Below are 27931 nucleotides of genomic sequence, written 5' to 3' on the forward strand. Positions count from 1 at the left end.
CAAGACAAGAACATGGAACTAAGCAAACAAGACATAACATGAAGCAAAACTACCGGCAAATGTAAATCCCAACAACAAAAACAGATCATGACAATACCAAGTAAGTTCACAACTCGTGTTTGTTTTACGATCGCAATCAACAGTTCCTCACATGGCAAAAACCAACAGTGGTCTCTCAATGTATGTTTGTTTAGTCGCGTTTTGCTCTACGTCATAATGAAGGACGTTTTTTTTTTTTTTTTTTCTTTTTTATCTTGTTCTTATTTATTCTCATGGCTGCAGGTAGAATGTGGTGGTTGATGAGGGGCTGAAATGAACCGAGCCTTAGCCTCAGCCCGAGGGCTGCTGCGCATATCTTAGCATAAGTGATGGCCGACCGCAGGGCTCAAACGTTACCGAGAGAGCCCCCAGGACAGCAAGCCCTGACAGATCATGTATTTATAGGTCTGTTGAAAGACCTCTATTGTGTCCCACATAGCCCGGGAGCATGTCTGTCCTCTGTATTATAATAAAGCCAGTGGCCTTACCGCTATGATGGATGGCTGGCCCTTGAATGGCGGACTCCACAATCATTAGAGCGGTTCGGGTCTGCCCTGTGTGAAAGGCTCTTGCAGTACAAATGTAACCTTTTAATCAAGGCGAGGTATCCCATCTTAATTGTCAGCCATGGGATGGAGGCGCCAAGAGAAAAAAAAGAGAGAAAATGAGTGAGGGCGTGTTCTGTGTTCTGTTTTGGTTTTTTTTACGCCAAAGGATACATTTGCAATTATCTCAATGGCTTTCAATGCCCAGTGGGCTTTTTCAATACAGGTTAGAGTGAGGCTCCTATGGCATTTAAAGGCGGATTCACTGGTCAGATTTCATTGCCGCTCAAATTCCATCACAGCTCCACTCAGCCATTTTGCACCGCAATGCTAAAATAGAGCATGCATATATTGGGGGAAAAAAAAGTATCTCCCCCAAAAAATTGAGAAAAGCAAAGTGGCACACGCACTTGGCAAAAACGAGACAAAGCTTGACTTTTCGACGCCTTGAGCCTCACAAGCCGAGTGGTGTTTGAGCTGTTTCCCAATCGCATGTTCTTCTGTTACCTCTAGAGTGGAATATAAATGATACCCTCTCAGCGTACAGTCAATGCCAAAGGGCCTGCAGGAAGACACAGCCCAGACTCGAAAATTCCTCACTGCAAGCGCGCCTCGACTCGAGCCGTGACTTTTTTGACAACAGTAAAACAACAAGCAAAAAGTAAGGCATCTTGAGGAGTTTTACCTCAAATCCTCCGCTTGGACCTCTGTCATCCAACTAGACAAACAGAGACATTTTCATGAGGATATCCATTTTCTGTAGCACTCGGGTAATGACTAATCACGGCTCATCTGTTTACTGGGTTTGGTCATGTGATGATCGCAAGCTGAGCTTAGGCACTGTGATGTCATATCCAGTCAACAGCAGGTGGCGAAATGGCTGCCACTGAGATGAATGAACTCTATTCTCATAACTTCACAACTTTTTTTCTAATTAAAACTACAATTCATGCAACCTCTTGTAACATTATGGGCCCTAATTTGGTAGACAGGCGCAAAAGTGGCACGTCTTCATTTTCGTGCCGGGGCAAAAATAGTTCATCGTGTTTGGGGATTTGGCGGACCGAGAGCATCTTCTATTACACACCCAAGGCACACCTGGCAATTTGGTGACGGAAAGTGGAATTTACACCAGCGAAAAGCAGGTCTAAGTTGTGGTGCAGATGCTGTAATGTAAATGTGGTGGATTTGATTGGCGCAGGCAGACAGAATCTGAGCTCCGTGGACGTGTGTGCTGGATGCCATCATATTTCATTCATAAATATGACATCAGCATTTTTCAGTCCCTCTAAATCAGTGCAGAAATCAATTTGTTGACAAATCATTACTGTTATCATTATCACTTGCGCTGTGCATGAATATAGGGCCCATGACTTTTTTTTGTAACATTAGAGCTTTTCCCCTGTTTTTCTATTAAAACTCTGTTTTCACAACATTACGATGTTATTCATGACCGTTTGAATTTTCTTCCATAATATTAACACTTTTTTCTTGTAAAATTATAACTTATGACTCGTACAATATTCTGATTTTTATTCTTAATACAGCCTTTCTGTTTTACAGTATGTGTGCCTTGTTTCTGACAAATTCTTAACATTCATACGATGTCACGACTTATTTCTGGTGAAATTACAACTTTTTTCTATTAAATGTACAACGGCATTCTCATTACATTACGACCTAATTCGTAACAACTCTTTTCTTCCAATATTACGACTGTTGTCATGCAATACTTTTTATTATGCTTGAAACTCAGGAAGACAGACTTTTTAATTCCTTTTTCGTTATTCAAGAAGCGACTAAGGCATTTTCAGGCTACGGGTCGGGCGTCTACAAATATTTAAAGCCCAACGTCTTTACAGACATTCATCACACCAATGAACTAATTTGTGCACTAGAAATAATTCCTCGGAAATCTGTAGCCATTATATTAAAATAAAGATATTTATGAGCCTTCAGTTTCTCAACTGTCTGTGAAAATTTGAAATCAGCCCCTGAGGATGAGGCAGGGGGAAGACAGAAGGGTGGCTGAGGAAAAAGAAAAATGGCACAGGAGAGGTGTGGGAGTTGCGCTTTTGCTTTTTTTGCCATGGGTTACATTTATAATCATCACGCTGGTGTAAAATTGCCGAGGGTGGCTTTTTCAATAAAGGTAGGACGCATCTGTGGAGCTAAAGTAAAGATCAACATAGAGGGAGAAAGATAGTTAAAATGACTTTGTGTAACATAATGGTGAGCTGACTATGTCCATCCATTGACCCTGCACCACACGACTTCCTTTCTCCAGGCGCTATTGTGCCTTTTGATGACTTAAAATAATCACTAGAGACCGCCACCACCATAGACACACCACAAAACGGTTGTGAAGATTTACCCTTTACTCTTTATTCCCTTCAAAATTGACTACAGGTTGGTTTCCTTCTTGTCATCTTCAATAGTAAGAAGAAATTATACTTTCAAATAGCATCATTGAAATCACTTTGATCCTTCTCTAGCTATTTGTGATGAGAATAGCATAGTTAGCACAAGCATCATTGCTAGCATTAATTTTCAAGCCTGTATTTAACCTTAAAGGGAACTCAAGGCAAACATTTTCTTTGCGAACTGTTCCATGTGCCCCCACTAGTCTAAAAACAGATTACTCATTAATATTGTGTTTGTGGAATCATTCATCAATATACGATCAGTGCCATCTTAGCAGAAAATGTCAACAGCCAGAGTAAGTGTGGTTTGTTGAAAATGGATTGGAGGGAGCTGCAACTGTGTCAGGCTATCAGGTGAGTGATTAAATGAACAGGATTCATTCTGACCTATTAAATTGCCTATGAAAAGTAATCCTCCGACTGTCGGAAGCCTACAGGACACTCGCTGGCACCGCTGAGTGCTACTGACGAATGGCTGAGACAGCTAGCTGTTAGCCGCTAGTCAGCGTGTCCGACATTAGCAAGCTCAATAAGTGGATCTGACTGATGTGTAGCTTGCCGTAGCTGAATATTTGCCAAAGCTGTTTAGTTTGCAGGAACGCGGTCCTCGAGGACCGGAGTTTGACACCGCTGCCTTCAAGTAATTGCTTGAAAAGCATGTTGATGCTCCACGAACTTGTTGCTAGTGAAATCTCCCGTAATGATGATCTCATTTTCAACTATGATGGAGATACTACAAGAGAATTTCTGGGCAAAAAAGACGCTCAAACCTTTTCAATTTGATATCAAACTTTCCATGGCTTCGGAGAATAGTGCCTCTACTATTGTCATGGTGACGCTAATCACCTACTTTATTAATAGCCCATATCTGAGCGGCGAAGTTTTAGCGAACGTAGCAAATGTTTTTTCGTCAGGGTTCATTGTTAGTCAATATACGGGACAAACCAAATTAGCGCAATATACGGGACGTCCCGGCTAATACGGGACAGTTGGCAACCCTAGTTCTTCTCTCCCTACACAACTCCAGACACAAATCAATCCAAAAGATGAATTTATTCTAGGCCGAATTGTGTACATTGTAGCCTTAGCCTACTTGTCAAAAGGTATACTATCCACTGTGTTTGATACAGTACCTGCTCAGTAGCTACTATCCAGTGAGTTGGAAGGCAAAGCAAAAGTAGTGCACCTGCAGCCTTGGAGAATGAGACTCAAGCTAAAAAAAATAATGATAAAAAAGGTTGGAAACTGGGGCACAAGAGGCCTGAAAGGGAGACGTAGCATAGCATCAAGCGGCAGATAGCCACAGAAAGTAGCGATTCTGCCATGAGGGATGAAGACAAGATGACAGGACTCTGTGTGAGATTTCACTTTGGATTTTTTCGGGGGCCCCGCGGGGATTGTGTGGAAGCGCATCTGACAGGACTCGCGTGGAGAAGTCGGCTCTGTTCATCGCAACTAAGTAAAGAAGGCCTCTGTGCAGCCTCTGGTGCACCAGCGTGAATCCTCCAAGGTAGCACGTGTATGCCTGGCTGATGTTGGTTTTGCCTCTCTGGTGTTAGACTGACAAACGAAAACACATGAAGACATTCAACACTACTATGTTTAGCTGTATTGGACTTGGATTGAGATTGGCATGTGACGCATACTCATATTTGGTACAGAAATGCAGTGGGTCCTTTCGTTGAAAAACCTGCCACCTTGCCACCTTGTACAATAGAAATAATCAAAATGACTAGAACTAAAACAGCCAAAAAGTAAAAAAAACACATTTGTAGTTGTTTATAATGGCCACTTTGTCAGCGTGTGAGTCTTTGCCCTTAGCCGTGTCGGGGCTAGACTTTTATCCTTGCGGGGGTGGGGGCATGGGGTGGCCAAGGCTCAGGGAGTCCATAAAACAAAAACTTGGAAGCACATTATCAACAATCAACATCCATTTGATATTGAATAAAATTAGCTTACTTTTCTGCTTGTTTCACTGTTGGAGTCTATAGACCAGGGATGGGCAATTGGCAGTGGCCTGCTCGCCACACTTTGAGTGGCCCTTTGATTAACCCCACTCCCCAAGAATTTTTGATTCATTTGTTTTTTTACAAACCCCACAAATTCTTCAGAAAACGTCGATAAACAATCATCATGTGTTCCCTGCGGAGAATGGGAAATGTGGGGGAAAAAATTCAGAAAAAAACGGAAAATACCCAAAGATCAATTATCCAGCCTGGCACCTGGTGGGTCCAAGCATATTTCAGCGGGGGCTAGTGCCCCCCGCCCCCTCTCTAGCTCTGCCAGTGTTTGACATCTGCATCCAAAGTTTCGTTTTATCCCTCAACTTAGCACTTCGATGATTGGAAAATGTATAACATCGCTGATATTCACTGATTACTATTAATACAGATTTGAAAAAAATGAATCAATGAAAATGAACGCGACAAATATAAATCACATAACTGAAAACTATTGAAAAAGTACGAACGTTCACTGGAAAGCAGGCAGCCAAACATCATGACAACTTTAGTTGACATTTATTTCACTTTTTTGCTTTTTCATTTTTTTGCTACATTCCTCTTTTTGTCAAAATTCGGGAGCGTAGGTCAGTCATTCGTCTTAGAAAGAATCCAACTTCATATCAATATGTGCTACAAATGGAGATCAATTTTAAAGTGGGTGAAATTGAATTCAGTCATGTCTCAGGCAATGAATTTGCTTGAAAATGTCAATTAAAAACACACATAAACAATGAAAACATTGACAGTCAAGTTGTTACGATGTGATTTTTAATTTCCATGATGGCCTTAAGGGGCAGAAGGTGGTAGCTGCTTGACTAGTTAGTATGGGCTTTCGATTTAAATGTATATCTTTAGGCAATTAAAAAACTATTAAAGTACAAAACACTTCATCGGTATCACAATATTCAGCGTGAAAAAAGATGCATCGGTGAAGCTAACCGTTGGTGACAACTGAGACATTCTGCACCGTAAACAACGTACGGGTGACCTTTATACAGCGAGTCGGAATCACACACACTAAACCACCGTACCAGTCAAGTAACAAGGTAAAATCACCAGTGACGGGTAATTGGGAATGCAATTAAAATCATGGAGTAAGATTCAAAATCATCTCGCCAGCCAATCAGAGGGCACATATGGACGAAAAAACAAAACATTCACACTCACACATCTGGATGATTTGGAGTCTTTGCATACCGCATTAACATTTTATTTTTCTAAATAATTCAATAATTCTATATATATATTTTTGTACCTCCACAACCCTCAGCCCTTTTTGGTGGTAAACACGCATATTGAATGTTTTATCTGTGTTTTTTGAAGAATGTTTCAGGTTTGCAATTTATTATTATTTTTTTTTAACCAATGCATTTCAGTGGCCATCAATTAGATGCATATTTTTACTATTTGTTTTGAAATAACAATTATCCACTCACATTCACCCGATGGACAATTTAGAGTCTTAAAATGAACCAAAGTTGACTTTTGGCATCATAAGCAGGGTACACACTTGACTGGTCATCATTCAAACACATGGGGCATATACAGTCAACAATAATTAAAAACATTTATACCTATGGACATTTTTGAGCAGGGGTCACCAACCTTTTTGAAACTGAGAGCTACTTGGTTGATAAGCATTTCTGAAATAACACATTTTCTGAAATTAATATGTAAGAATAGTAGTATATTTTGTAATATTTATAAATTAATGGTTAAGTTCAGCATCAGGCGTTTTTTTTTCTGAAACCTCATAGTTATAAATTACAACGCAAGGTAAAATCCATATTGCACAACCTTTTATCGGTCCAATGTAAAAACAACAAAAATGAAATCTCCATCCTTTTTTAAATCACCGTCAAAAATATGTTTAGGGACACATAAAGCAATCCCTGATTAAAATTTGCTGTTGACCAGTGTCAATCTGAATCATCTCTTCATCATTTCGCCCGCTAGATTTTCTGCAGGAATGCTATAATTTGTCATGCGCTACATTGCTGACCTTTGAGCTATATTAGCTTACTGGCAAATGGAGCAAAAAAATTTTTGAATAGTAACACACAGACAAATATAGACACATGTCACTGGTGAGCTATTTTTAGGACAGACCCGCGGGCTACTTAAGATGCGTTTGAGGGCGAAAATCGTTGGCCACACCTGCTTTAGACTCTTCAATTAATCGAAACTGACTTTTGGCGAGAGAAGCGGGATACACCCTAGAGTGGTTGCCAGGTAATGGCAGGGCACATAGACATGCAACCATTCACACCTATGGACAATTTAGCATTTCCAATTAACCCATGCAAGCACGGGGCGAGCATGCAAACTCAACATAAGCCACCTGTGAGGCTGCCGTACTCCCGCCCGTGCTGCCAATTTCAACTCATATTCAACCTAATGTAGGCTCAAAGTTTTAAAACAAACTTTATTTAGGGATACAACATATATAAATCTTTCTCAATCGTGTTTAATGGGGGTAGACAATCACAAATGTCCTCGCAATCTCTAATTCAGACGTCGCAAAGATGCACCTCTTAGTTTTTTTGTTTTTTTTTAATTCTCTAGATGATTTTTTAAGAAAACAAAAACATCAACAAGAAAATAAAACAAGTGAAGAAAACATGAAGAAGAGTCCAAAGCACGGTAAAGTCCAGCATAGTCTTTAGTCTAGCTGCTCTTGCTTTATCCTATTGGAATTGAGTCCTCCTCGCTGAGCCGTCCTCCTCAGTTCCCGTCTCAGAACGTACTCGCTGAATTGGGATGAGTCCACGCCTCCCCCGCAGGAACCGGCGATCTCAAAGCCACGCTGCTGCAGGCGCTCCAGAACCTGAAAGAAAGACGTGTCAGATTTATTTATTTATTTATTTTTTTACAATCCACTTCCATTAGTAACCGACTATGAACCCCGGATGATACCACCGTTTATCAGAGTGCTATCCAATGATGCCTTGTGTTCTTTCTGAGAGTACTTTCAATGTCCCTTCACGATATGCTATCGAGTAAGGCAAAAACCGGCTGGAATTTCAACGAGACTTTCATCCATACTCTGCCTGGTATTCACGTCCATTGTTGCCTCGTTTGTGTTGGTAATGGTGGTGTGTTTGTGTTGCTCTGCGTATGTGAGCTAGCCGCCTTGCAGACATCCACAGACGTGTCCTGGGGGCCTGTAGGATCACATTCCACTGAAGGGGCCCCAGGGAGCAGTGTGGCTTTCTCTCCAGCGCTTGGCTCAGTGTGGGCTGCTCAGCCACTCCCCATTCCCTTTTCCCCCCCATTTCTCCCCCTAGCCCCCAGGCCCAAGCCTCCGCCGAAACTACAAAGGTCCCCTATACTGCTGGCACCCCCCGCCTCCCTCCTTTCCTTCTCTCCACCCACCTCCTAGCTCTCCCAGCCTCCATTAGCCGCAGATACAGCATCCACCGCCGGCGTGCTTTAATAACCAAATAGGATTATGGGCCCCGCCTGGGGACAAGCTGCCAGGGAGCACGCTCAGTTTCTCTCTTGCACTCACTTCAGAGACGGTTTTGTTGTTTCTTTTTTCGGGTGTTTTTCAGACGGTCCAGATCAATGCCAAATCTATTCAAATATGCCTCCACTCCTTCAATAATGTAGAAGACGAGAACTGAGAAGTTAAGCAGTTGAAAAGCTGTTTTCGAACAGACTGACTGCTCACTGTCATGTAGGCCTCCGCCAAAGCCATCCGTCCGTCTATTTTCTGCAGCGCTTGTCCTCATTAGGGTCACACATGAGCTGGGCAGGAAGCGGGGTACACCCTGGACTGATTGCCCGACTATTGCAGGGCACATATAGATTAGTAATTTACACTTACTATGGATAATTTTGAGTGTAGAGGAGGTAAAAGATCTAAAACATGCAGGACCGGAGTTTTAGACCTATGATAAAGGGCAGGGGTGGCCAAGTCCGGTCCTCAAGAACCCCTATTCAGCCTGTTTTAGATGTCTCCCTCTCCCAACACACCTGATAGAAATGATCAGCTCATGATCCTTATTAAGGATCATAATAAAGTTTCTGCAAAGCTTGTTGGTGAGCTGATCATTTGAACCATAAGTGGGCGGAGCCCCCTGCATCACACCTGCGGTCTGTGACAATCGGCTGGCTATTTAGGTACAGTAGAAGTAGCAGGACGGCGGCCCATTAATATTTTGCAAACATCCGTTGCCCGTCTTGAATCCTGTGGTGATTTTTGCTAGTCTGGTTTTTTAAATCATACTTAAATCAAACAGTGGTGAGCACAACATTGGCCACGTTTACATGGACAAAATTTATTTAATCCAGTCAGAGTTCGGATTAAAATTATGATGGGGTGCACTGTTTGCATGGATAGTAAAAATATTGATCTTATCGATATTTCATGTATTTTTCCCATTTGCGCTGTTGCGTTGATTTAACGCTTCCTAATTGAGATGCGGACCAGTTCAGTCTTACGCCCGCCGTGTCTTTCGCATAAAAACGCATATAATGACGTCACAGACTTGCGCAGTAAAGACGGTTTGTTCCGAAATTTCGGAATAAGGGTTTTCATGCGCGCCGATGGGATTATCAATCGACATAAACCACCTCTCTCGTTCGGAATAAAATCTTGATCGGAATGGTCTTGATCGGGCCAGAATGGGTTGTGTGCATGAAGCATTTTTATTCCAATCAGGTATTTAATCCGAATACTGCTGTAAGTGATTTAGTAAACTGCTGTAATATAAATCATTTTCCGTCGAGGATAAAAAATAAGAAGACTTTGAGACCACGAATATAAAACGGTTATATGAAAATGGCAAGAATGATGGCTTTGTCGTTGTCATGCAATCAATGTGTCGTTCTTACCTGGACCGAGTTGAGGTGGCAGTACCCGTTGAGCGGGAAACGGATGACGTGCGTGGAGTCGTGGTTCCAGCCGGCGTTGACCGAGTTGCACATGACGTCGCCGATCTCGGGAAAGACATCCTCGATCAGGGCCTTGTCGCCGCTCAGCGTGATTCTCTCGCCCAGGTCGGGCGCCACGCGCACCACCACGCACTCGCAGGGGCGCGAGACTCGGCCCAGCTCCTGGTCCTGGCGCCAGTGCTCCAGCTCGGATAGCATGGGCTGCAGCTGGAAGTATCTGGCCTCCTCATACAGCAGGCTGTAGTCCTGCGGGGGCAAGCGCACGAGGCACATTAGGACACTGAGACAAGTGAATGATTGTTAGTCAATGTCATTTGGGGCAATACTATGTTTAGCATGAATAGCTAGGCTGTATTTATTTATCAAGCTTATCTGTGAAACTTTTAAGTAAGCAATACAGATAAGCAATCTACAGAATTATATTTTGCAAAAGTTATTACAGTGATGGCAGTGATGTATAATATACCGTTCGGGAGTCAGCATGTATTCTCCCCCTCTGCTGTGGCTTGGGTATCTGTGTCGCTGTGTCTGCCGCACAGATTGCACGGTGTGTCCGGGTTTTCTGTCACTGTTCATGCAATCATTTGGCTGTTTTATGTGTCAATCATTATAGCCACTGATTGGTTATAATGACACTCATGTTAATCATTGCTCAAAGACGAATTTACACGGCTACAGTAGTGTGCAGGGGGTTAGCGGCATACGTAGTTCGCACTTCTTACAAGTAGGTGGCGGTAATGTACCTGACGGTTTCTTGGCATCCGCCATTTTTTTATTTGATTATGAAGTTATTTTAGCATGACCTTTTTTAAAAAAATATATACTGTTTAACATTTTTTTTTTTTACAAACATTTATCTTTTTTTAAAATGTTAATATTCAGTGTTTATTGATTTTTCATCGAATGTTAAATTGTTAAAACTTTGTTCAGTTTTTCGTTTGCGATCTTGAAAGTTGAAAAGTTCAATGGAAAGTAGGCCAATAAATAATAATAATAATAAAGTAATTCAGTCATTTAAAAAAATTGGCATTGTTGTCTTTTTAAAGGCCATCAATGTATGTATAGCCAAAATCTGTGCCTAATTAACATCCATTATAATTACATTGACAAAAAAAAAATATATATATATATATATATATATATATATATATATATATATATATATATATATATTACACCAATAATGGGGGTCAGCTCCTCCAAAATGTTTAAATATTGAAAAAGCATGTGTGAATAGGTGAATCACTGTAAATGCCAAAATCCTGCATCATAATTCTCTGTTGTTTTTATTAAAGTTGTGCATATGTGGTGTAACATTACATTTCCAAAACTAAAATATTATAACGTACAGTAATTAGTAGACAAATGTTGACAGGGTTGGATGGGCACAGGCGTGCTGCTTCAACAGAGAATACGGCTGGGCCTTCAAGGCAGTGCATTTGAGTTTTCAGTGCTGCTCGACTTGGGCCTGTCTTTTGTCTTTGCTTATTTTAGCTGACACACTTTCCACTGATGGAGCCTCAGTGTGGATAATCTATCAGATGATGTGCATCTTTGCTTTCTCCCGAGGGGCAAGTCAAGTAATTACGGACTGAATGGTACACAAGAGTTAAATGGTTGGAATACTAATGGGTCACATGTAGTGTAATTCACCATTGGCACATAGACTATTTATTCGTGTATCACAACGACAAATTATTTGTGTCCCTCCTTTCCCATCCTTCATCTTTTGTCCAGTGGGACCCTAACTTGGAAGGCCCCTGATGTTTGCAGCAATTCCAACATGGCATCAAAACCCAAAGGCGCATGTTATTGTGCGCGCCGACTTGCAGAAGCGCTGAGTGGCCGATGAGATTTTCTGTCGGCTTACTTTGAAGTCGTCTGGGATGAGCAGCTTGGACGTCCTGAGGAAGTTGAGGATGTAGCGGAACATGTGTCCGTCTCTGTCAATGAAGTAGTGCTGCTTCAGGCTGTCCAGCACTATGGGCTCGGTGCCATCAAAGAGGCGGCCGATTCTGTGCAGTGACAGGAGACATGTTGGAAGCAAAAAGAATGTCAGCTTCTCCACAGAAACAGCCTCGTTAGCTTTGCATGCAGTTATGATGGTCTAGGAAATTGGCTTGGCCTGTATACAAATGGTTGGGTGTCATCAAGTGTGAAATCAAACGACCTAATAAATCTTTTGGTACCTGCCTATTTCTGAAATGTGCTGCTATGTACATCTGACCTGCTGTTACGTAACAATGGGGCTAATTTTCACAGCAACTGTCCCAACCTGTGTTTCTCCACCCATGACCTAATCAGTTTGGCTGGATGAAGATCCAGACCCACTTTCAAGCAACCGCTAAACTACACTGTCTTATATACACAAATCACGTCAAAAGGAAACCAAAGCTGCATTGAGTTTAGTTTATTACACATACAGTATTAGCGTTAGCTAAAAGTGGTACCTTCTGCCGAGCACCGTGTACTGATTGCTCTAAGGCGTCGATGCATTTGTGGTATTTATGTTTGGCGTGTCAATGTGCTGCATACACACAGTGTAGTGTATCAAATGATGCCTCCTCATACAAAACTGTATTTGATTGTCTTGTCCCACAGTAAGGGCTTTTCTCCCACAAGAAGACAGCCTAGTGACAAGACTCATGATCCCTCCGTGGTTGTCATGATAACAAAAGCCAGACTCGTAGTTGGCCTAGCGGTGTATGGGGTGGAGTATGCAGTCGCTAACTTGAATGAGCTCAATTTCAGCTAGACAATAAATAGGGATGTTTTCAATCTATAGCATGTAATGTTTGGCGCCCCCTAGGCTGGAATTAAGCATTACAATAACAAAACAGAGCATTCGCTTCAACATGACGTCGGCCAATGTATGTTATGCTCCTTGTATGTGTGCGAACATTGCTGCGTTTTGTGGCCGCATTGTTCAGTGCTGAATTTTGTGTATTTCATGTCAGGCATCTTAGTGGGCAGCTACAGGTCCTTGGGAAGATGAAGTGTGTACTTCGCAGCAGTTGTGTTTTTCTTTTTACATCAAAGCCTGTCCTGTGTTTGTGATGAAGATATCAGACTGAAAAATTACAGTCAGTAAAATTCAGAGAGGGTAAGTCATTCCCTTTTATTGCTGCATGTGTGTATTTTATGTCATGCACATTCTTGAGCAGCTAAGGCCTCGGAAAGATGTTGAGTTCAATCATGGCAGTGATTTTCCTTTTTTATTGTTGTTTTTGTGCACACAGTAATTATTGTGTGATTATTTCTGCCACAGAAACACAAAATATATTTAGTTAGCTTTTTTACAAATGGGAGACAAGAGGCCAAGCTTTGCCTATTGCTAGGTAAATTGCGCCATTTCTCGTCTACCATTTCTGCCATGTCATTTTCGGTGAATTTTTTTAAACAAAAAAAAGTTACATATTCCAGGTTTAAGTATGCTATATTTTTTTAATCCTTGGAGTACTTTGGCAAAGGCAGGTCACTGATGTGTTATTAAAACACCCGGGGACAATTTTAAATGGTGAAAACATCCCAAATGTCTCCAGAAACGCATCACCTTCACTATATTGTGCAGATGCAAGAAGTAGTAAGCAGTAGTGGAAAAATGAAGCAAAAGAAAGAAATTATGGGAGGTCAGAGCCAGCTGGTAGCGCTCTGCCCGAGGCGGGCTGCAACTTGCCCTCGGGCACGTAGCCCACAGCGACCTCCCAGCCTCCAGATGGCCACGTGCCCTTTGGCCTTTTTTACTGCTGCTGTGGCATCTGTCCAAATAAGCATGCTGTCTTTGTCTGAACCCTGCATGCTGTGCTCAACATCTTCGACTGGGTTTACACTGCAGTGCCAAGTGTCCGATTCTGATTTAATGCTTAAACATATATATTTTTTTGGGCAGGGGCTGTTTATTTCCATGTGCATTTCAAGTGACGTACATTTGGCTGTGTTTACACTGATGTGACACATGCACAGATGCCCACATAATGCCACAGCCATCAAGCCCAAACAGTGACAACACAGAAGTAAACAATAATTCAGAAATAATACAGATATTAGAGTTCTGTCAGTTGTGTGGATTTAATTGTTGATTAATCGTGTGTTGAAGCTCCTTGGCTTCAGGGAACCTTGTATGGAAACAGGAGTTAAGAGTACTTAAAGGTTCTGTCAAACATTTTGAAAACGTTCATTTAACTAGTTGAGACATTAGACAGTAAACAAGACAGTATGGGACACAACACTGAAAATTAAATTAATTTAAATGGCCAAATGTCCTTGATCGGGAAAAATTAACATAAGTAATCTTTTTTTTTCTCTTTAAAGGAAAGTCAACGCAAACATATTTTTTCAAGCATATGTTCTATGAAAGCCCACTAGTTGAAACAAGGTATTCTGATAAATATTGTGTTTGTGGAATAAGAGTTAATCCACCTGTTTTTAGCCATCTCCGGGGGCGGCCACTTTGTCGCTTCTGTCGACTGAAAATGACATCACAACTGCTCAGGGCTCAGGTAACGACCAATCACGGCTGAACTGTTTCTGAAGCTGAGCTGTGATTGGTCGTTAACCAAGCGGTTGTGATGTCATTTTCAGTCGACAGAAGTGACAAAATGGCGGCCCCTTGAGATCGCTAAAAAGAGGTGGATTTTGCCTCTTAAGTCATATTCTTATACACTGATACTCTATACGCTATATCTGCATGGAAGTAGTTCAGAACATTAATGTACTCTGAATTCTAACACGACAATTGAAAATGTGTTCATTATAGCATTTCTAATGGGATTGTACTATATTTTTCTGAATGTTCTGTGTCTCCACAAATTGTCACATTGTCCTTCTTTATATAGAAAAATAATTGAGCGTGAGCAAACAGCGCCTCAGCTGGTTGCAGCCAAGTACTGGGTTCTCCAGTTTGTCTCCAAATCGAACAACAGTGGAAAACTCACCTGGATTCAGGGAATTTGGTGAGTGTAGCCAGGCTGCTGGTGTACATGTGTCCGCCCACATCGATGTGCACCGGTGCGTTGGACTTGGTGAGCTGCGCCGGTGTGGGGATGCCCTGGTTGCTCAACGGAGACACCGGCGAGCGTGTGATCATGGGCCGGGACATACTGGAGCGATTGTCCTATTAACACACATTCAACTTGCCGTTTATTAGTTTATCCATCTGTTTTCTGTAGTGCTCCTCATTATGGTCGAAGGTGAGCTGGAGTCTAGGTAACCTCAACACAGGGAGGCCGGAACCGAGATTCAAACACAGAACCTCAGAACTGTGAGGCAGATGCGAGGCAAACCTGCTACCCACTAATTCACAGAGCTGCCAATAGAAAAGTACGCCTTTTTTTAAATGTACTTTTGACTACACGCAATGCTGCTGACTATTCTCGCTGCGGCTCACATCGACTTCTGTATATTATGTTTCAAGCAAACTCCTGAGTCGAGATTCTCACCCAGAACATCTTGAACATGAAGCAGACATGCTAACCACTAGTATCACTGTGCTGCCTGTCATTCATGAATATGCAAACGTAAGACAATGAAATAAGTTCCCAGATCGACCTTGACCTGAATGTTGCCAGTATCCACAAGCCTTCAACCCCTGAAGCCAAAAGGCAAATTAATGTTTTTTTTTTTTTTTGGAGGGGGGGGGGGCAACGCCGGGGGAAGGGGGGGGGGGTGCGGGGTGTTACGGTCTAAGCATGTAATAAGACTGCCTCCTGTTAACCTAAAAACACCATTGCCAGCTCACTGAATAGGACAAAAAGTTGACAACTCGCGGGAATAAAGCTTCTCTGTTATAGATCACCCCAAAACAACCATGAGCGTCATGCGTAAAATCCCCCCCACCCAGAAAACATCTTCGGCTACCATTACACCCCCCCCCCCCCAACCCCCACCCCCACCGAGAAAAGCAGCATTTACCTGCGCCGGCATGACGCTGGTGGGCGAGGAGGTCACCGAGTGGTCATTTTGCTTGAGCGAGGCGGCGGGAAGCGGCTCTCCGCGCACAGCGTACATGAGCGACGTCTCCCGGCACTCGGCCGCCCGCATCGGCGCTCGTTTGAGGGGAGCGTGCACCGCCGCCTCGTCCGCGGAGGTGATTGGCCGCGGCCGCTTCCTCGCCTTCTGATGCGTCAGGTCCATGATATCCGTCTCGTCCATTTTTTTTGTTGTTGTTGTACTTGTTTTGTTTGCTGTCACGAGGTTTGATTTGTTGCCTTCTTTCGTCCGTTCGCGTCTTTTTCGTCGGCTCGAATGTGAGGATGAGGACGCGTGGGGAGAGCGTGGCTGTCAGGCGGAGCAGCTCGCTCGCAATGGCTGGGAGAAGTCAAAGCCCCCGACAACATTAGCATCGCAGCGCCCGCGGCTCTTCGAGGCTGTCGCTCTTTCAGCGGCGGCAGGTACGAGTGTCGCATTTTCACGGGCAAACCAATCCTGTGTCTATGCTCGCTTTTTTTTTTTTAAACCCCTTCCTTTTTTTCACAAAACGGGTCTGAACCCCCCCCCCAACCACCCACCTTCGTCTTGTATGGCTGACCTGTGCCCCCTCTTTTTTTTTTTCTTTTGCCCCTCCTCATGATGATGCTCTGCTATCACACACACAATCTCACGCGCGCACACGCATAACATAGGGATGGAGAACATCAACAACTACATAAGCTTGCATTCGAAGCAGGAGTTCAGAACATTTAGAGACTTGATCATGAACGACTGAAGAAAATGTTTCTTGTTTGTATGGTACAACTCATTATATACAAGGCTTGCATGGAAAAAGGAGTTCAGAACATTCCAAGAGACACACTCATGTGGATGGATTCCGTAAATAAAGTAGGGATGACCAGTTGATTTATTTATTATTATTATTATACTTTTTCCATATACTATATTACTTTGACAGTCATTCTGTATGCCCTGAGCCCCTGTTTACATGCCCGTGTAGAACTGAGCGCAGTAATTGTAGTCCAGAGGCGTTAGCATAGCATGGATGTAGCTCAAATTCCCATTGGCGACGTCCCCACACTTAAGTACATAATTATTGGTAGCACATGATTGAAATGTGGAAAACTGACATAATTTCCCCTTCCCTTTGTAACCCATTTTTAAAATGCTCAACTGATGTACACTACATGTTGGAATTAAGTCAATTCAAATGACTTTTTTTCCCCTGTGCAGTTCAACACCACAGTTTTTTACTCATTTAAAAAATATATTACATCGTCGCTGTCCTGTGAAAAACACGTATGTCCATTTTTTTTCAATTTTTCAATTTTTACGTGAATGGGGTGAATGGGGTCTTACCGACATCCCATTAACCTGAAAATTAAAAAAATAAAAACAAAAAAGGACATATGTGTTTTTCACAGGACAGCGATGATATACATGATATACATAGCCCAATTAGGGATATCACCGAGGTATCGAAATTGGATTAAAATACATTAACCTAACATGCAGGTTTTTGGAAAGTGGGTGGATGCTGGAGTAACCAGAGAAAACCGATGGCGTTAATCAAAATTGTTCTGTTCAAACTAAACTGCTTGCTGAACCCAAACACGGAAAGACCCCAAATCAACATCTTGATCGCCTTAAGAGGAGCATAATTGCTGTCATAATACTAATGAGGAACAACAGCAGACCGCAGCTTGTCGTATAACGCTTATACGAAGGGCTGAACGATTTTGAGAAATAATGTGATTGCGCGTTAATATGCGATTATTTTTTTTCAAGATCCCCTTCCCTTGTACAATTTTTTTTTTTACAAACACAAGCAATGAATAATCCTATGTATTACAACAGACAATACACATTATACTTAAATCTTTTAGGTTGATAGATTAGGTTTACAATAAAATAAAGGAACATTTACCATGAACTACTTCAATTAGTCTCCTGAACACTTACAGTATTTTAAGTGTTCACTTTGACAACTTCATAAAATTCTCCCAAACTAGCGTAAGCAAAATAAGTCATAAAATCAGATTACAACAATAACGAAAACAAATCTGTGGCTTTATCACTTCAACTTTTCATGTGTCATGAAACAACATTTTGTTTAATGTTTGTTTTTCCAAATTGCAGCCTTTGCGGTTCAAAAATAGCCTTTTACCTACGCTACTGCGATGCCAATTTGAATTTGATGAATTGCTCAGGCCTACTCATAAGTTCCTGGTCTGTCGCACCAAAAATGCAGAGGGGTGGCGAGGCGTGCGAGGGTACACCAATTTTAATAACACTCCGATTGAAATTAATTAGTTCAAACAGTGGCCTTAAAACATGCTCACTGGCGCATCTTTGCTGGCAGTGTGAGTTTCACACCTAAGACTACCCAATTAGCAATTAAGCTTGCCTTTGAGTGCGGGCTCGCAATGTGCTGTGTGATCCCGGTCTGATTTGCATGCCATTTGTGCACGCGCTGATAAGCAGGCAGGCGGCAGCCATGCATAGTTTTAAAATTCAACTCCAGGATCCCTCGCAGAAGGCAGAGGGGAGCTGCGGGGCAAATGAGAGAGAGGCAGAGAGAAATCACATGGCTGCTCTTCAAAAGGCGACCTGTGTAAGGCAGCCGGCAAAGTGCGTGGGATCACACTCAGAATGCAGGTAATTTGTTCCCTGACTAATTTGTGGGGATGATGCTGCCTGCGTGTGTGCGAGTTGGAGAGCAAGGAGTGTGCCCGTGGAGAGTTAAGTTCTGAAAACGGCTCGGTGGAATTGGATTTCCTCAAAGCCTTGTCATCGCACAGGTGGATTGAGTGTAAAATCTGTGAGGCATTATGGAAAATTGCAGGCAAGGCTGGCTGAAAGGGAAGCGGATGGCGGGTGGGCGGGAGAAAGTAGCAATGTAGCGCAATGTGCTGTTGAGTCGGTGGAGATACACAGAAGCATGCGTGTACGTTATATCCACTAACATCGAAGTGTCATATTCACCAATACATTTGTCCGAAAATTTCCACACACATACGATTATCTGGACAAAATTGAGCTTTCCCCCTTTTTAATTGAAATCAGAAAAGGCCCTATTGGTAAAATCACAAGGAGTGCTTGATACTGCAATGTAAGCTAACAGTTAGCCTAGCTTCTTCTGTTTCTTCTACTACTACAAAAACTCTTTATTCATCTTTGTATTTTCCTGCAGATTGGATGGCCTGTTACGCCACCAAATATTCAATGTTTTTCATTTGAAGTTCATTTACTGTCTGTTCAAATACTTTTGCTCATTTGAAAAGTGGGTGGCTTGGAAAAAAAGCAGCTCTCTCCTGAGTTGTTTAATACATCATGTAAATATTATTAAATAAAAGCTGTAATTCTCAACTGTTGTCTCATAATCATCTTTTGATCTGAAACCCAAATGCCTTAAGTATACATACAACAAAAACAAATATAGTAGTCTTTCACTTGTATAATGCTTTCCCATCTATTAAGGCACTCAAAGCGCTTCACACTGACATCACATCTACCTACAGATGGCGCAGCATCAGGGGGTTCAGTATCTTGCTCAAGGACACTTCAACAGGGTTGCAACAACAAGGAATTGAACCCATAACCTCTGAGTTGGGAGACAACCACCGTCTGAGCCATGCCACCCCTAAAGGAACTGACCTTGCCATTCCAATACTTGGAGAACCTTGTGAGTTAGAAAATACCAAAGACAGATAGACAGACAGATGTAGATAGATAGATAGATAGATAGATAGATAGATAGATAGATAGATAGATAGATAGATAGATAGATAGATAGATGGATAGATAGGTTCACAAAGCTCTTATACATGAACAAATACTCCATACATAAAGTATTTATGAGTTGATCATCTAGTGAATTTCAGTTTCTGTAAAGTGTGCAACTGATTTTTTTTCATGAAACATTTAACAATTTTATTTAGTGTGGGTAATCAATGTTCTTTAATCATTACTTACTTATTATGGTGAAAACTGCTACCCATTTCCTCAATATTTTATGACATTGCTGAGAAACTCCAGCAGCGTGACCTCATGAAGATAAGGCAAACAAGTATGCAACTAACACTGAAGTCTTCTGAATTCGTAGGACTTCATCAAGGTTGGTGAATGAACCTTACTGTTTGTACACTAAAAGTTTCCAGAACTTGTTTCAAAACATATTTGGCAGAATTTGCTTGTTTATCCCGCTCGTGGAATCACGTTGCTCCATAGCTAATGGAACAAATCAGAACCAGAACCGTCCAAACCGAAAAGCCACACCAGGCCTCCCTGTTAATTCCTGTTATTTACCACCGTGTTGTCCTCAACTTCCTGACTGCCGCAATGATCACATGCGGTGTGGGATCAACATCATGCAGCTTTTCCATGTTTCAATTAGCATTTCAGATCAGAGCATTAAGATTCAGTGGAAACTGAGGCAGTCTGGTTTTTACATAATCTGGATGGGTTGACTCTGGTTTGTAGCCCCACGGCCATTTTGTCTCAAATGTCCACGCGGCACAGACGACTAACTGCACACATTAGGTTTGCTCAAGTCAAAAACCACAACCCAATACATTATCATGTTGTTTATTGTTCTGCTGCTAAACTGTAGCCATCAAACTTTTTTGTTTGCTGTGGTGAAGGATCTGCACTGCATCGCACTGAGGCATGTTTGTCACAGTTCCCATGTATAACATAGCTCATATATGAGAAACAGAAACTCTTGAGTTTGATGTTCATTGATGTCAGTGTCATTGTCAGTTCCACACCAGTGCAAACCGCTGTAATCAAGTTATCGTTCATTATTGCTCTGACGGTGTCAATTAAAAATTTCAAGGTATACCTAATAAAGTGGAATGTATCTCCTTTTGAATATTTCACTTTGTTAGTCATTAAGAGTTACAAACAATGTTCAGGAAACACATCAGTACATGTCTAGTTTTTTAGAAACATCAGACATGCAGTTATGATACAAGACACCTAGGTAATTTTATCATCGGGGCATTCATGACATATTAAATATTAAAGAAAGACCAAATGTGTCTTATTAATTTTGAAAAAAGAGAGATTTGCAAAACAACAATCCAACAATAAAAAATTGACCTATCATTGATATCACCTTGTTGAACAGTAAATGTAAATATATTTGAAACATATGTTTTAATGAAGGTCACAATTGAAATATAGGCTAATCTACTTTGGATTTAATGTATATTTTTATATCGGCCTGCAGAGGAGCGAACCTCACAGCTCGTCGCTGATTATAATACATTACGGTTTGTTATCATATAGTGTGGTATGATTAGTGTGGACATTACGTTATGACATTTAACATTTTAGGTTATGCTATCCTATGGTGTATATTTGGTTCTGCAATCATGCTATGTTATGATATGTTGCGTTATGCAATGATGTGGTGTATTGAGCTTTATTACGGTATGTTATGTTACATTTGAATGCACTATGTTATGTTATGCTGTGAGGCTTATGACATGTGTAGGTTAGGCGAGGTTATGTGCGCCATGCACTTATCTGGCCCTTTAAGAGTCTTCTCTGCATCGTACAGTACTGTCGTGAGTTACCACAGAGGCTGCAAAGATGCTGTGTGGTTTTCGAACAGCACCATCAAGTGGCCACTACTGACGTCACACAGCATCTCTTTTTAAAGCCTCCAATTCCAAATATATTGCATACTTGGCGTCTTGAGCGTTTTTTTTTTATTAACTATTTTATTGCGTTGAAAGTATAAACAGTCCTGGCGTGCAGTGTTTGGCTCGGGTGTTCTTTTACATTAAGAGGAATGGGTCCAGACTTGATAAACTATGCTAGATCACAACAGGACCATTTTTACGCACGACGCCACTGGCGAGGTGTCAGAAAAGAGAAGATGCAGACACGAATAAGTGTTTTGATTATTCTTTCTGGAATGGTTCGCTTGATTCTATGTTTTTAAAAAGGTACATAATGTCTTCTTCGAAGAGCACGCAGGGGGAAAGTGCCTGGGGCGTTATGACTTCACAATGGCGTCTTTCAAATAGAAGCTGCCGGCTAGCCAGGAAGTCGGAGTGCGATCTTGACCCCCAAAAACGATTTGAAATGCTCTTGAGGAGGTTTTCGAGCCAGTTAAGACGTTGAGGACGCGTTGCCGAGGAGCTATTCGGCGCGCGTTTTTTATTGGGGGGGGGGGGGGGGGGGGGCAACCGGACGTTTATCGCTATACTAAGACACAGCCCGACACCGTGCTCGTGCATTTCATTTCGTTCAGAGTCGATGATAATAAACCTCGAGAGAGTGCGGAGACGCCAGGAAGCGGTTAAACGTGGGTCTCAAAGTGCGCCGGCACATGCGTAAAAGCTGCTGCGCCCCCTTCCACGACGCCCCGATCCAAAGTGAGAAGAAATCTGCGCTTACCTAGTGGAATGAAGTATCTTTTTAATTCCTGCTTTAAAAAACAAAAACAAATTCTTCCGCTATCTGCCTCTTCACTTGCCACCGCCAGCGAGAAATGCAATAGCTCGGCTAAGGTAGACAGAAGAAAATGGAGAGAATAGTTGCTCCGGGCTCCCCAAGCCCTCAAGGCAAAGATCAGGATACAATTAGCTCAAGTCTCTGTGCCTCCCAGTGTAAAAAAAAAAAAAAAAAAAGGAAAAAAAAACACTCAACCATAGCCTCTCTCTTTTTCTTTTTTTTTCGTTTTATACAATCAAATGGAGAAATCTGTTTCTTTTCCATAAATTTAAAAGAGCCTGGCGTCTCACAGCAGCTGATGTTAATCGTTATGATTAGTTTTGATGTAACGTTGCCTGGGGCCAGTGGATGGAGTGTTTCTTTTTGCCAGGCAGGGAGAAAAAAACAGCACTTGATGATAATTATATAGATTGCTGCTGCTTTGATTTTCTTCTTTCTTTCTTTTTTTTTTAAACAGTATCAAACACAACTGCTCCACTCACTCACTTGTTGAATGGCTTCTTCTATGAAGAGAATGACTTGGTCGCTATTAAGTTTTTTTTCTAACTCTTTCCCCCCTGCAATCAAGTCTGAATCAGTGCCTGAGGCTTGTGTGTATGCGTGTGAGTGGGTGTGTGTGTGTGTGTGTGGGTTTGAGAGAGCTAATTTCAAATGTTCAGCCATGCATGCTCTCAGCAGAAAGATGGAGGCAAAGTGAATTACTTTTTAATAAGTCTTTTTATTCTTTAGCAACAAGAATCGGAATCTCTGTACAGTATACTGTATATGTAACATATCGGGCAACACAGTATTCTAAGTGGTCATGTCTCCCTCACAATTCTGAGGTTCTGGATTTGAATCTGGGCAGCCCTCCTTTGTGGAATTTGCATCACCTTCCTGTGCTTGGGTGGCTTTGCTGTGAGAACCTTTACTCCCATATTCCAAAATCCTGCATGTTAGGTTCATTAAAGTTTCTTAATGGGCCATATTTAAGAATGTGAGCATGAATGGCTCTTTCTCCTGTGATTGACAAACAACCAGTCTGCGTTGCCTTTCTCTCTCAGTCAGCTGGGATAGGCTACAGGTCACTTGTGACTGACAAGCGCTATAAAAAAATGTCTGCTTTTAAGTATAGAGTATGAGTACTTTTGCCACCTCTGCACTATCAAGACATTAAATATGGTTCCTTCAAAAATAGCTTTGTCTGCATGCTGATAATGCATTTGAAGTTATCTAAAGAGGAAGTCAACGCAAACATTTTTTTTCAAGAATATGTTCTATGCAAGCCCACTAGTTGAAACAGGGCATTCTGATAAATATTGCGTTTGTGGAATAAGTGTTAATCCACTCGTTTTTAGCCTTCTCTGTGGTCGGCCATTTTGTCTTCTGTCGACTGGAAAAGACATCACAACTGCTCACAACAACCAATCATGGCTCAGATTCAGAAAACAGGTCAGCCGTAATTGGTCGTTGTGAGCAGTTGTGATGTCTTTTCCAGTCGACAGAAGACAAAATGGCCACCCCCGGAGATGGCTAAAAAAGACTGCATTATGCTGCTTAACTTATATTCCACAAACGCAAAATTAATCAGAATGCCGTGTTTCAACTAGTGGGCCTGCTGGGAACATATTCTTGAAAAAAAAAATGTTTAGGTTGACTTCCGCTTTAAGGACGGGCCAGCTATGCCTAGCCTTGCCTGTCCCACCCAGAAAATACGCCAGATCTTCATGTCCCACATAGGGAACGTAACGGAGGCATAAAGTGTTGTTCAAAAGTTATTTGCCCCCGAGCTTTGAGGCAGGCACATGATTCAGCAGAGGCTCAAATGTGGTGGCTGCACGCACATGTATACACACATTTTTATGCCATTAGTCTGACACACCATAGTGAGCAGAGCGTGCCCGCAGGCCACCGCAATCCCATACGTTAGCCATTTTCCAACCAAATGGAGCTCATTCATAACGGGGGTCCTGGCACGTCAATGTTGAAAATATGCATCGGACGTGGATTACGATTTCCTGGCAGCTTCATGCCCAAAGTCACCAAAAGCCAGAGCTGTAATGTTGCTGTGGGAGAAGAGGAAGAAGAGGATTCTTCTCAGAGAACAGCGGCTATGTGGTACTTTGGTGAACACGTTTTCCGAGATTGGTTGCAGATGTGAACTCGCTCCAAGCAGACAGTGATATCATATAGTTATAAATACACTCACACGAGACAGGAGCAAACCCTGAAAAAAAATGATAGTGTTTTTTGTTCAGCCAAAGACATTCAAAATACAACCTTGCTCTATTTATCAACACAGGCTTAAAACTTTTTGGATGGAGTCCATAGCTCAGGCTTGTCCTGAATTATTTGCTATTAGCGCAGAGTGCTGGGGATTTCCCATCATGCACCAGGCTGCCCTCTCCTCTTCCATCTGTTTCCATTCAAACACCATTATTATAAACGGCGTCATCGCTGTCTCTTAAGGGCTTCTGCCTTCAGCGAGACGACCATCAATTTGTGTGGATAGAATCTTTGCATCAAGCGTCAGTGAAAAACGGATACCATACATACGGGAAACGGGAAAGTGATGAATACACAATGCAGCTGACCCTCAAACCGGGCACCTAATTGTTTGTGTCCCAAAACTGAGATGCTACTTCAACTACTGCAGCAAAACTGGCCACACCCCTCTAATCGCCCGTAGTTATGTACAGGAGTGGGACAAATGAGGCAAAGCTCTAGAACCTGACTCATTGACTGTGTGTGTGTGTGTGTGTGTGTGTGTTTGTGTGCGTGAAGGGGTGGGTGTGTGTGTGTATGTGTGTGCCCTGCAGGGTTGCGCACTTTTACCCACAATAGCTGATCAAATGTTAGTTTTGGCAGATTTCCATCCAGTTTTAAAGGAAAGTGCTCCCGTGTGGCGCGCGACGTTATGAGCAGGAAAAAAAATCACTCTTAACACACACGATAATTGCTCAGAACGGTGATCGCCAACCAATGTGCAGCGGCAGATTAGTGTGTAGTGAGATATCATCGGGTGTGCCCAGGTAAATTATCCAATTGGTCTTACCCCATTGAAATGAATGGAAATGGCATGAATTAGTCCCAGGTTCCCATAAAACAGCAACACAAAATGCTATGTGTTTTTTAATGAGGAAAAATATCATTCTTTGGTTTGAAATGGTTGAATTGTAAATAGGCTGTCGCATGTATAGCGCTTTTCTGCCTTCGGTACTCAAAGCACTTCACACTGTATTTACCTACTGATGACGCAGCATCAGGAGCAACTGGGGGTTCAGTATCTTGCTCAAGGATACTTCAACACGGTCACAAAGGCTGGGGATCAAATCCACCACCTCTGGGATGGGGGATGACTACTCTACCACCGAGCCATGCCGCCCCTTTCTCAGTCTTTCATATTATCCCTCATAAAAACATATAGTGACATAATCAAACAGAAAAAAATATCACTCAATGCTGCTCTTTCTGGTGTGCATGTCCTGGCCACCTGGGAGCAGCAAAAAAGCCATTTCATATGATGTCACACTTATTTTTCTGCCTGGATGCAGGAGCCGCTCATGTTGCAGTGGAGCTGGTCCTGCCTAGAACTCAAGTGGGATTCATATAATTATTCTTGTCAGAGGATAAAGAATTTTGTATATGACTGAGTACTGTTATATTGCCTGTCTACACGAGTTGCTCCATTGTTTGTGTTCATTGGTTAAAAGGTTGTAACACAGCCACATCAATGCCAATCATTTCCTATGTTAGCGTTAGCCTTAAGATAGCAGAATAAAGGCTAAGCTATGTGGTTGTTTTAAATACACAGCACAAAAGTTTCTTTGTTTGATGTTTAGTTTGACAGTAAACTCAAACTGAGAGTCGCAATAAACAGCCGAAAGCCCGTTTTAAAATAATATTTACTTATTTTAGCTGACATTCCCACCATACGATGCTCAAGAAAAAAAAAAAAATGGCCGGATGATACAAATAATGCATTGTTGTTTATTTTGCTATGGCAGCAACATATAGTCACAGGCTGGATAATTAATTGCTTCCACTAGATGGCAAAGAGTGCAAGTGAGAGATTACGGAGTAACTTTTTTTTTCTATTTTTGTTGATGTTGTTGATGTAATCACTAGTCTAGATGAGGGCATAGGCAGAGCTCGGCATTCTCTCAATGTGACGGTCTGGTCCATCTATCTGCCTATGATGGACGCCCGTTTTGCTGATGGTTGACAAATGACGTCTATTTTAGAATAGCTGGACTAAACATAGTCGGAGGTCAACGTATTTAATCCGTCTTTCATCTGTAGTCCGTCTTTAGTCTTTCCGCGGCGAGGCTTCAATGGCAGCGGCGAGTCACTGTGAGTCACTCTTTCTGTTCAAATATCAGCCAGCGGGGGAGGGGGCGTGCTATTGAAGTTTACAGTCGGAATCGCTGACGGAATTCCGTTTAAAATCAGAGGCGGACCGGCCAATATGTGGGTACTATTTGTCAGAATCAGCCTGATTATCGGTATGTGCGAACTCCGCCTTAGCTAGGCCTAAATTAAACAATGGAAGTGTCACAGGCACACGGCAGAAGGTGCACCTTTTGTAAAGTCGTTCATTTGGCAGGTAAACAACCTGGGGACACCTCTTGTTGTGTCTTTGTTCATGCAAACGATTGTGTGTGTCGAGCGAGTACAACAGGCCCAGTCCCCACGACGGTTCTTTTCATTTGTGTTGTACAGCAGTTAACTTTGTTTTACAATCGTCTTGATTGTAACCTCAAATTCACCTCAGAGGTTCAGCTAGTTAGCCCTCCATGACTCAACTCATCTTTGTTTATAGTGCACATTAAAAACAACCAGAGCCGCATACAAAGTGCTGTAAATAAAGTAAAAATCAGGCATAAAAACAAAGACAATTAAAACAATAAATTAATAACAACAGCATTTTTCCATCCTCTGATTGGTTGATAAGAACAAGACAAGATAGTCAAGTCAGAGATGCAAGTAACCAGTTCTACATACATTTTTTTTGCACTGATTCAGAAAGTTTTCATAATACGAATTATAATATAATATGTGATATATTTAGTAATAATTATGAATTACAAGTTAGGTTCAGCAACAGGTGGATTTTTTTTTCTGAAACGTCATAGCTATAAATTGCCACATATGGTAAAATCCATATCAGGCAAACTTTTATAAGTCAAACTTAAAAACAAAAAAATAATGTATCTCAAAAAAGTGATGTGCTAGAAAAATAAAGTAAAGACAAATCAGCATCCAAAGAATGCTTAGGGACACATTAATTCATCTCTGATGAATGTTGTATTTCACTTAAATAACTGTGTATTATGTTTTGGTCATGTTATAAGAGGAATGTTGACTCTGCACCAGGGTTATAATCGCTTTTGATTTTGTCATTAGTTATTTTTCATTTCGTTTTGACTTTTCTTGTATTGAATTCAAGTACCTTTAACTACATTTTAGAGAATTGTTGGTAGTTTTTAATTAGTTTTAGTTTTTATTATTATTTTTTTATTTTTGGGGGGATAGTGCAGACCTGTTGATGGTTTCTTCGCCCCACTCCCCAAATTCAGCTCGGATAGTCTCTAGTTCACCCTTGACCCCATTGAGGACAAGCGTTATAGAAATTGGATGGATGGAG

General features: G+C 41.8%; 2 protein-coding genes across 3 annotated transcripts in view; one reads left to right on the forward strand and one right to left on the reverse strand.

Annotated features, from left to right (window-relative positions):
• The window catches only part of LOC147141069 (uncharacterized), a 32655-nt gene extending 20834 nt beyond the window's left edge, over positions 1 to 11821 (forward strand). The window contains exon 5 of the mRNA XM_086043322.1: positions 11647 to 11821. Coding sequence (XP_085899448.1) covers positions 11647 to 11761 — 115 coding nt within the window. The 3' untranslated portion in view covers positions 11762 to 11821. The remainder of the gene's footprint in view (positions 1 to 11646) is intronic.
• Positions 5510 to 22446, reverse strand: kctd1 (potassium channel tetramerization domain containing 1). Of its 2 annotated transcripts, XM_086043319.1 has the most exons (6): positions 22249 to 22446; positions 15820 to 16215; positions 14844 to 15022; positions 11780 to 11924; positions 9850 to 10155; positions 5510 to 7837 (listed from the first exon to the last, which is right to left on the reverse strand). In XM_086043319.1, the coding sequence occupies exons 2-6, from the start codon at positions 16057 to 16059 to the stop codon at positions 7673 to 7675; spliced, it is 1035 nt and encodes a 344-aa protein (XP_085899445.1). In that variant the 5' UTR covers positions 16060 to 16215; positions 22249 to 22446; the 3' UTR covers positions 5510 to 7672. The 2 variants fall into 2 exon arrangements, with proteins under 2 accessions (XP_085899445.1, XP_085899446.1); XM_086043320.1 differs by lacking the exon at positions 15820 to 16215 and having other exon boundaries at positions 22249 to 22439.
• Positions 22447 to 27931: the final 5485 nt, after the last annotated feature.

This window comes from Filicampus tigris, chromosome 10 (assembly GCF_054856515.1).
Source record: "Filicampus tigris isolate MCC_2025a chromosome 10, RoL_Ftig_1.0, whole genome shotgun sequence".
Classification (NCBI taxonomy): domain Eukaryota; kingdom Metazoa; phylum Chordata; class Actinopteri; order Syngnathiformes; family Syngnathidae; genus Filicampus; species Filicampus tigris.